This window comes from Phascolarctos cinereus, unplaced genomic scaffold, assembly GCF_003287225.1.
Source record: "Phascolarctos cinereus isolate Bilbo 61053 unplaced genomic scaffold, phaCin_HiC Scaffold_4;HRSCAF=312, whole genome shotgun sequence".
Lineage (NCBI taxonomy): Eukaryota > Metazoa > Chordata > Mammalia > Diprotodontia > Phascolarctidae > Phascolarctos > Phascolarctos cinereus.
The window spans coordinates 684,239,356-684,250,019 of NW_027555847.1; the positions used below are offsets into that span (position 1 = coordinate 684,239,356).

General features: G+C 43.0%; 1 protein-coding gene across 4 annotated transcripts in view; it reads right to left on the bottom strand.

Moving 5' to 3' along the window:
* The window catches only part of ANKLE2 (ankyrin repeat and LEM domain containing 2), a 39,057-nt gene extending 29,398 nt beyond the window's left edge, over positions 1–9,659 (bottom strand). For 3 of the 4 annotated variants that reach the window (XM_021004336.2, XM_078154250.1, XM_021004334.2), the window contains exon 1: positions 9,268–9,659. In XM_021004336.2, coding sequence (XP_020859995.1) covers positions 9,268–9,538 — 271 coding nt within the window. In that variant the 5' untranslated portion in view covers positions 9,539–9,659. Of the gene's footprint in view, positions 1–8,634; positions 8,704–9,267 lie in introns of those variants that run through there. The other variant, XM_021004335.2, reaches the window with a different exon arrangement.
* Between the last annotated feature and the right edge of the window lie 1,005 nt (positions 9,660–10,664).

The following is a 10,664-nucleotide window of genomic DNA, read 5'->3' on the forward strand; positions in this document are numbered from 1 at the left end:
GAAACAAGCCTGCATATCAACAACTCTGATCAAATTCAATGACCAACCACAATTCCAGAGGAATCATGATGAAACGAAATAATTAGCTCTGAGTACAGATTGACACACACACACACACACACACACACACACACACACACACACGTGTAATTTTAACATGGCCAATGGGGGAATTAATTTTGAATAACTATACATTTTTCACAAGAGTTTAATTTATCTTTTTGGCGGGAGAGGAGGGGAAGAGGATGAGGGAGTGGGAAAGAGAGAAACCATATTTTCATTACCTGAAAAAAATTCAATTCATGAAGAAAGGTGACAAGATAACAGAGTATGGAGTTTCTTTAAATGAGGTCCAGTCTTTAGGTGAATTAATACTGAACTAATAACTCAAGTGAAGTAATATACTGATAAAACCTAGAAAAGTGATTTTAGAACCAATGTTCACAGTCTTTGAGAAATTACATAAGGAAAGGTTTCAGAAAACTAAAAAGGTGGAATCCAGAAAATAACAAATCAACAAAGGAACCTGATGTTCAACGCTAGCAAAATTCTAGAATTAATTATTGAACAGATGATTTATGGGCACTTAGACAAGAATGACTTAGGGGTATCCAGGATGGTTTCACTAAGTAGTAATTATAGCATACTAAACATTTCCATTTTTAAAGATATTTTTGTTTTTTAATTGCTTAGATCTTTTAGAGAAAATAAAAAAGTCAACAGTATTGGTCAACACATTAAAAAAAAAGACATTATATACAATATTTTAAAAGGGTTACTTGACTAGCCTTTTACTCTGTGGTCAAGAAAATACCACAGTTTGGGATTGCTATTTCAGCAAGGAATTTGACAAATTCACCCATGACATCTATGTGGACAAGGTGGAGTCATGATAGCTAGCATTTATATAGCTGCCTTGTAGGTACCAGGCACTGTGTTAAGCTTTATAAATAATCTCATTCAATCATCACAACAACCCTTGGAGGTAGGTGCTATTACTATCCTCCATAAAGAAACTGAGGCAAATGGATTAAATGACTTGCACAAGGTCATATCGTTTGTTAATAAGAGTCTGAGACTGGGTTTGAACTCAAGTCTTTTTGACTCTAAGCCCAGTGCTCTATCCACTGCACCCTGAAAAATCATGTTTAGACTCAGAGCTTCCCTCATCAGCTCCCTTCTTCTAAAATCCTTCAGAAGGACGTTAATAATGAGATTATTTTATCACAGACACGGAAGCTCCACAGTGTTCTGCCTAGGCTTGGGTGGAGACAGATTCTTCCCCATAGACAGCTCAAGGTTGGGAGTGGTCCAGTATGATTGGAGGATGACCTGACAGAACAGGTATTTCCTCTATCAGGAGGCAGAATGATGGTGGAGTGATATCAGCCCCTGTTGAAAAGGTATATAACTCTGTACCCCCAACCCCCAAATTGAGCCAGTTCTGGACCGTTAACTCCCATGCAATGCATGTTAAGCCAGCTTGAGAGAAATTAAACATGGACATACAACCTAAATCATTGGTTTCTTTCTCAGAACAAATTCTGTGAGAGGTTGACAACCCCTAGCTGCCTCTGGGAATCATGTAGACTAGATGACAGCACATTCAAATGGATTCAAAGCAAGTTGAATAACTGTATGCAAAGAAAATTGACTCTCACATGGACTCACAAAAGAATTAGAAAGGACTCTAAAGGTCTTCATCTTGTATAGAAGGTCTATCGCTAGAGCAAAAAATTGTTCTTCCCATATCTTCTTGTATCTAACCTAAACTGTAGGTTCACTAGATATCTGCATTAATGAGTTCCTCCATATATCCTTTATCTTCTTTGTATACAGGCTATGGCCCTGCAGTTGTTCTCAAGTGCAGGGCCTGTGTGTGTTTCGTTTTTCTATCCCCAGGGCCTAGGATAGTGCCTGGCACAGTGGCCAATTAAACTGATGCAAATAAATGAGTGCTGAGACTGAACCATGTGACTGGGAATTAAGGTGAAGGTGCTTATATTCTAGGCTATGACATCATTTAGCGTGCATGCAATAGCCATAGCCAGCCTCTTCTGATGAAGCTCTTCTCCATTTCCCATTCCTCCTACATGAAAAGCCCTGGAGTCCTCCACCAGGGTTCTCAGCCTCCAGACTGGACAGTAAATGCCCATAGCCTAATAGGAGTGACACAGAAATAGGTCCCTGGCCCTGACAGTTTCAACAGTTTTGCCAGTGACTTAGAGGAAGGTACTGATGGCATACTTAAATTGAAGATGTCCCAAAGTTAGGGACAACTCCCAATCATATAGCACTTTAAAGTTTGCAAAGCACTGGCCTCAAAAAGCCCTTTGAGAGAGGTTAAGTACTAAAAAGATTATCTCCACTTGACAGATAAGGAAACTTAGAAACTTCGAAGAGGGTAAGTGCTTAGTATACAATGGCAATACTGTATGTGTCTAGGGCAGAGTCAAACCAGAGCTACTCCAAAATCACTTGTTAGCATGGATGTTAAGAGTAGAAGTCTAGGCCAAATTTAAGAGAATGTTATGTAAAGGTCTTCACTTGGACTCAAAATATCAAAATCCAAGACAAGATGAGGGAAACCAAAAACGACTGTAGACCAAGTGAAAAAAAAATCAAACAAATGATATTAGAGGATTGCAAGCTCAAAATAAGACAACATACAATAGGGATAACTAAAAAAAGAAACCCAACACCTCTTTCCTCTCCTATGGTGTTTGAGCTGCTAGCTGGTGCAGAGGATAAAGAACTGAGCCTAGAGTCAGGAAGACTCATCTCCCTGGATTCAAATCTGGCCTCAGGCACTCACTAGCTATGTGACCCGGCAAGTCACTTCACCGTTTGCCTCACTTTCCTCATCTGTAAAATGAGCTGGAGAAGGAAATCGCAAACCACTCCAGTATCTTTGCCAAGAAAATTCCCAATGGGGTCACACAGAGTCGGACATGACTGAAAAACCAACTGAACAACAACAAAAAGAGATGTTTGGCAGCACTGAGAGAAGCATGACCACCAGAAGTGATAGTCCCATAATGCTTTAAACTCAGTTGGACCACACTGACCATTTCAACAGCTTTGGTTGAGATCCAAAGTTGAGGGATCAGGAAAAGGCTGAGAGGCTCAAGATCATGCCATAGGAAGCTCAGCTGAAGGACCTGGGCACCGTGGGGCCTAAGAAGGAAAATGATAGTGGTTTTCAAGTATTTAAGGGGCTGTCATGCGGAAGACAGAATTAAATCTGTTGTGCTTAGCCCTACAGGGCAGAACTTGAAATGTAGGTAGCAGTAGCAGAGATACAAATTTCACATCAATAAGAGAAAAAAAATTCCTAACAACTGAAATTCTGGAAAGAGGAAAGAATGGGCTGTCTGACAGACAGTACTGGATTCCCCTTCACTAGAGGTCTCCAAGACCACTTGCTGAAGCTGCAGAGACAGGACTTGGTCAGATACACGAGATGGTTAATAGATCAGGGGTGGGGAATTTGCCACCTCAAGCCACATGTGACCCTCTAGGTCTTCAAGTGCGGCCCCTTTGACTGAATCAGAATTACACAGCACAAATTCCCTTAACAAAAGGATTTGTTCTATAGAACTTGGGACTCAGTCAAAAGGCCACATGTGGCCTACAGGCAGCAGGTTCCCCAGCCCAGGTGTAGATAGTCCCTGAGGGGATGCAAATAAGGGTAAAATTAAAATTGTAAAAGTAAAGAGGTAGATCTGCCTGAAGTGGCATCTCAAATTCGTTCAAAAGAAGTTCTCTGCCAGTCAAATTTTTTAATCAGTTTGACAAACACATATTATGTCTATGTTGGTTCTGGGGAAGATCCAAAATTCACCCAGGCTAATCACTGTCCCCTTGCCTAGAATTCTCTTCCTCTTCACTTCAGCCTCCTGCCTTCTCTGGCTTCCTTCAAGTCTCAGCTAAAATCCCACTTTTTGTAAGAAGCCTTTTCCAATCCACTTTAAGGTTATAGCCTTCCCTAGGCGTTTATCTCCAATTTGTGTTCTGTTTATCTGGTTTGTACCATAGTTGTTTGCATTCATTCTCTCCCATTAGATAAACTGTGAGCTCCTTGAGGGTGGGGACAGTTTCTGCCTTCCTTTGCAAACCCAGGGCTTGACAGAGTGCCTGACACTAGCAGGTGTTTAATAAATACTTGTTGACGTGGCTTACAACAGCCTCCTAATAAGTTATCCTGCCTCCAGTCCATCCTTCATTATGCTTCCAGACTAACATTCTAGCTCTACCTCACATCATTCTTTGCTCTCACAAAAAAAAAAAAATGCTGCTATAAATATTTTGGTTTCTTTGGGGACTTTTATCAATGGCTTCCTTGGAGAAGTTTAATAATGAAGTCTCTGGGTCAAAGGGTAAAGATATTTTGTCACTATTTGCATAATTCCAAATAGCTTTAGCTCCACCAACAATGCATTAAATTAATGTACCTATCTACCCACAACTCTTCCAACACAGACTAAATTCAACTTTTGTCACCTCTGCCAATTTGCATAGAGTTAGATAAAACCTTCAGGGTAATGAGCATGCTTCCATGTGGTTAATAATTTGCAATTCTTATTCTGAAACCTGTACAAGGAAAAAAAATGGACATTAAAAGAAATTTAGGACTTTCAATTTCAAGCATTCCTGATAAAAAGACCAGAGCTAAAGAGAAAATCTGACTTTCAAATACAAAATCAAGAGAAGCAAATTAAGGTAAACAGAAAAGGGAAATCATAAAGAACTTAACAAGATTAAACTGTTTACATTCCTACAAGATGATATTGTAACTCATAAGAACTTTCTCATCCTTAGGGCAGTTAGGAGTATATATAGACAGGGGACACAGGTGTAAGTTGAATATGATAGAATGACATCCAAAAAAATAAAACTAAAGGGTAAGAAAAAGGAATGCACTGGGAGAAAAGGAAAGGAAGAGGTATAATGGGGTAAATTATCTCACCTAAAAGAGGCAAGAAAGAGCTTTTACAGTGGAGGAAAGATGGGGGAAGGGGTGGGGAACACCTGAACCTTACTCTTCTCTGAACTGGCTCCAAGAAGGAATAACATATACACTCAATTAGGTATAGAAATCCATCTTACCCTACAGGAAAACAGGAGGGGAAACAGAGAAGAGAAGAGGGTAGTACTCATAAAAGGGAGGTTGGATTGGGGGAGACCAGAGTAGAAGTAAAACTCTTTTAAGGAGGGACAGCTGAAAGAGAATAGAATAAGCAAGGAAGAAGTAGGATGGAGGGCAACAATCATAACTTCGAAAAAAAAATTTTAAGCAAATTTCTCTGATAAAGGCCTCACCTCTCAAATATATAGAGAAATGAGTCAAATTATGGGAACAAGAGCCATTCCCCAATTGATAAATGATCAAAAAATATGAATAGTCACTTTTCAGATAAGGTAATCAAAATTGTATATAGCCTTATGAGAAAATGTTCTAAATCACTACTGATTAGAGAAATGCAAGCTAAAACAATCTGAGGTATTACCTCACATTTATTAGACTGCTAATAGGAAAGAAAATGAAAATGATAAATGTTGGAGGGGATATGGGGAAATTGAGACATTAATGCACTGTTGGTAGAATAGCGAACTAATTCAATCATTATGTAGAGTAATTGGGAATTCCCAAAGACCTATAAAACCATGCATACCCTTTGACCTAGTGAAACCACTACTAGGTCTATATTCTAAAAGAGATAAAAAACAAAAAGGAAAAGAACCTATCTGTACAAAAATACTTATAGCAGCTCATTTATGGTGGCAATGGGAAATTGAGGGGATGCTCATCATTGGGGAATGGCTGAACAAGTTGTGGTATATGATTATGATGGAATTGTGCTATAAGAAATGATGAGCCACATGCTCTCAGAAAAACCTACTTAAATGAACTGATACAAAGTAAAATGAGTAGAACTAGGAGAAAATTGTATACAGTACCAGCAATACTGTATGATGACGAACTGTGAATGACTTAGCTATTCTCAGCAACATAATGATTCAAGACAACTCTGAGGACTTATGAAAAATGCTATCCATGCTATGATGGAGAACTGATGGAGTCTCAATAGAGATCAAAGTATACTGTTTTTACTTTCTTTTCCTTATTTTTTAAATTTTGGTCTATGTTTTCTTTTACAACATTATAATATGGAAAAGTTTTGTATGACTATACATGTATAACCTATATCAAATTGCTTTTCTTCTCAATGGGGCAGAGATTTTGGAACTCAATTTTAAAAATGAACGTTGAAAATTGTTTTTACATGTAATTTGGGAAAAAATACTAAATTAAAAAAAAACTGTTCATATGCTTTGAATGGCTGTCTTATATATTTCAGTTAATTGTTAATATATCTTGGATACCTAGCCCTTAATAGAGAAATCTGATACAAAGACTTTTTCCCATTCAACCTTCCCCTTTTTACATAGGTATATTATCTTTGTTTGTGAAAATTGGTTATTTTTAACACAAAATGTGGTCAAGGCAAAGTAGACCACTCTAAGGTCAAATGGGTGCACACGGGTAAACATGCTCTTACCCACCTAACACAAGGCTTTGCACGTAATAGGCACTTGATAAAGGTTTGCCAAAGAATGAATGAATGTGTGAGTCAGGAAAGCCATCAATCAAGCCCTAGTTAGGATGGGACCCAGAAGTCTCCATCAGGGCACACCTGCTGTGGTGAAAAATGTACTGGATCTTGGCTAGTGGTTTTTTCCTTTTTTCTTATCTTTTTCTTTTAAATATTACTTGTTACAAGGGATGGCTCTTTGAGAAGTAGAGGAACACTAGGAGAAATTGTAGTGATGTTTAAAAAAAAGATTAAAAAAGATAAATCCTTTTTTTGTTTTAGATTACACCAAATCTGGAGTCAAAGGAAGAGAGTTCAAGTCTTAGCTGTGGCACAATTTTGGGCACATACCTTCCCTCTCAGGGCCTCAGCGTGACCAAACAATCTCAAACAAGGTTCCTTCCAGGTCTAGACACTACAAACCAATGTCCAGCAACCTGCCATAGTAGCATTAGTGCTAAACTTGGAGTCCAGAGATCATTATGTTTGAATCCTAACTTAAACACTTAACTAGCTGTATGACCATGAACAAGTCACTTCCCGTCTTTGAACCTGTTTCCTCTTGTGTAAAAGGGGTTAATGAAAGTAGTATCTAGCTCACAGGACTGCTGGGAGGGTGCGTAAAGCTTGATAAAGTCGGTCACCATCTTCATTCTGTGTCAACGCTCCTTCCCCCACACCCTGCCTCCATCAGCTCCACTGACACAACTACCACCAGTGTGCAGGCTCTAATTAATTGGACTACTTTGCAATATCCTCTTATTTGGGGCCCTTGCTTCCAGACTCTTACTTCTCCAACTCATTCTACACAAAATGGCCAAAATCACCTTCCTAAAGCATAACTCTTAACATGTCACCCCCCTGCTCAATGATCTTGAGTGGTTCTCAACTGCCTCTAGCATATACTACAAACTCTTCAGCTCGGCCTTTAAAGCCCTTTCTAGCCCAGTTCCTGATCACATCTATCTCCAGATGTAGTTCCAATCACTCCCTTCATGGACTCTGCTTCCACTCAACCTGGCCTGCTAGCTGTGCCCTACACTTGGCACCATCCCCTCTCTCCCATTCCTGAACCTTCATTCATGCCTAGAAGGCGTAGCCTTGTCACTCCATTTTTAAATCTCACAGCTTCCTAGACTCAGGTGCCATCTCTTCCTGGAAGGTTACTCTAGTACCTAAAATAAAGAGGCAGCAAAGCATAGCGGGCAGAGCACTGGCTGTGGCATTAGAAGACTAAAATGCTGGCTTTGGGCAGGACATTAACCTCTCTGGGCCTCAGCTTTCTCACCTGTAAAATGAGAGTATTAGACTAAATGATCTCTAAAGTCCATCCTAGCTCTAAACCTACGACCTTATCCCTAGAAGACCAAGACTGTTTAGTTTTTGCCTCTATCCCCAAAATTCCCAACACAGTCTCTTTGCTCAATGAACATTATGCATATAACAAATGCTTGTCTACTGAATAAACCAAGCATTACACCCATGTCAGCTTTGATTCCATCTAGACCACAGAAACATGGTACAGTGGAAAGAACACTGGATCTGGAGTTGAAGACCTATGTTCAAATACCATCTCTTCTACTTAAAATCCAAGCACCCACCTCGGTAAACTGTTTCTCATCTGCACAAGAGAGTAGGACTTCAGTGGTTTCCGAGGTCCCTTCCCTTACAGCTCAAAATATATGAACCTATGATTTTCAACAAAGTGAGAATTCTCTCCATGGATGCTGATCTGCAGTTCATCTTACAGAGCTGCCTGGGAGCACCTAGAGATTAAAGAGAGACTCTCCTAGGGGGTCAACAGAAAACGCACTTAGGTGTTCCTGCCTCTGAAGCAAGTCATATATGCGTCATCACCTCATCCCGACACCAGGTACTCCTTCCGCTTTTTCTGCTCCCCCTCACCCCAGCATGCCAAGATGACAGTAATAGTAACAATAATTTCCCCCTCCAAATCTGTGATTTTATTGGTGGAGAGAAATTCTTGGATAGCAAACTACCTCTACCAGTGTAGATGAGCCACTTTTCGGCAACTTACAGGCTTAAGAGTTGCCAGGGTCGCGGAGAAGTTGAGCGACTTGCCCAAGGTCACACAACCAGTAAGAGTCAGGGGCAGGGCTTCAACCTGGGTGTTCCTGGGCCAGCTTTAAAGAGAAAAATGATGAAGGAAATAACAGCATTTACATACTGCTTTAAGGTTTGCAAAACTTTGCATTATGTAGCTCATCTCATTTGACCACAACACCCCTGGAAAGTAGGTGCTGTTATTTTTTAAAAGGTTTGGTTTTCTTTAAACACATGTGGAAACCGTGGCTGAGAGAGATGACGGGGCTCGCCCAGCCTGAAGGCCCGAGTCCAGCGCTCACGCCTCCGCGACCGGGCCGCCTGCGAAGGAGCCGCGAGGGACACGGGGACGGATGCAGAGAGCCAGGAGGCCCAGCGACACCGGGCCCTCCGGGCAACACCTCTGCAGCTCCCTAACGGGCGCGGACGCGGCCCCCACGCGCGAGGAGCCTCTTCCGTGTGAAGGCGACAAAAACGGGAAGGTCGTTATTGCTCTTGTTACTACTGCTGGGCCGCGGGCACGCTGCGGCAGAGGACAGGCCGCTAGGCCGGGGAAGCGGGGGTGCAGGGACGGAAGGCGGCGGGGCCCCGAGTCCTCCAGTCTCACCTGAGCGGCGGCCGCCGACAGCCGGGGATGTAGGGCCGGGGGCCGGGTCGGGGCCGAGGTTCGGGCTACGGCTGGAGTCGGAGCCGGGGTCAAGGCCCGGGCCGGAGCCCAGGCAGAGGCTGCCGCGGCCTCGGTCGACGCCTTGGCGGATCGCCCCCGGCCAGTGCTCCCGAAGGCGAAAGAGACAGCGGACTAGCAGCACCACGGCGGACGCTCCCAGCAGCTCCCAGGCCAGCGTCTGCCAATCGCCGGGCCCCTCGCCCCACCACATCGCCGCGCCCCCGTCCGGACGACGACGACAACGACAACGACAACGACAACGACGACGCCGACACCTCCCACTCGCGCTTCGGCTCCCGCTCCGGCTCCGGCCGCCTCAGCAGCGCCGGGGTCCTGCCAGGGCCCTCGCGACGTCGGCTGCGCGCGCAGCCCGCCTGACCCGAGCGCTGCCTGACAGAAAGGAAGAAGGTATCGAGGTCACCGGGATCCTCGGAATGCCAGCCGCCTCCTCCGCGGACCGGGAAGACAGCAGGGAACTCCGAGTGAACCAGACACAAACGGGGACCGGAAATGCCCGAGGTGCCCGAAGCCTCAGGCTCAACGGTGGGCACCGGAATGCCAGTACGCATGCGCACCCGAGCCCCCGCCCGCCCCCCCCCCTCCCTCCCGTCGTGGGGACGGAGAAAAGGTTAATAATGCAAACTTCAAAGTGCGTCCGGTGTGTGCACCCCGCCAGCGGTCCAACAGTTGCCTGCACACCCCTGACTCGGACCTAAAGAGTGACTGGCTGGTTTTTGTTCACATCTACTTTTTTATTAGTGTAGGGAAATTCCTAGGGGAAGAAACTCCGTCTACCAATGCAGATCAGCCACACTTCTGCAACTTGGTCTTAGCAAAAAGTTGCCCGACTGTGATCTTTCCCAGGCCTAACCTCTCTTAATTAGAGCTTTTGCTCTTTTAATTGTTTCTTATTTGTCCTGTATGTAACTTCATTTACATATAGTTGTTTCACGTTGTCTCCTCCATTAGAATGTAAGCTGCCTTTTGTCTCTTTTTGTATTCCCAGTGCCTGGTATATAGTAGGAGCTTTATAAATGTTTATTGATTAATTGATTCAATTCAGGAATCAATGAACCATAGAGTATCAGATTTGAAAGGAATCTCAGGTGGCATGTAGTTCCTAGGATTTGGAATGAAAGGAACCCTAAAGACCATCAAATCCAACTCCTCAGTCCACAGAGGCTGTGACTTGCCTAAGGTCACACAAGGGAATATAAATGGCAGAGCAGGGATTTGAACACAGGTGATAAGACTCCAAATTCAGGGCTCTTTTCACTGCCTGAAACAGAAAGAATGTGTTCTACAACATATCTGACAAATATTCATCTACTTTTAGA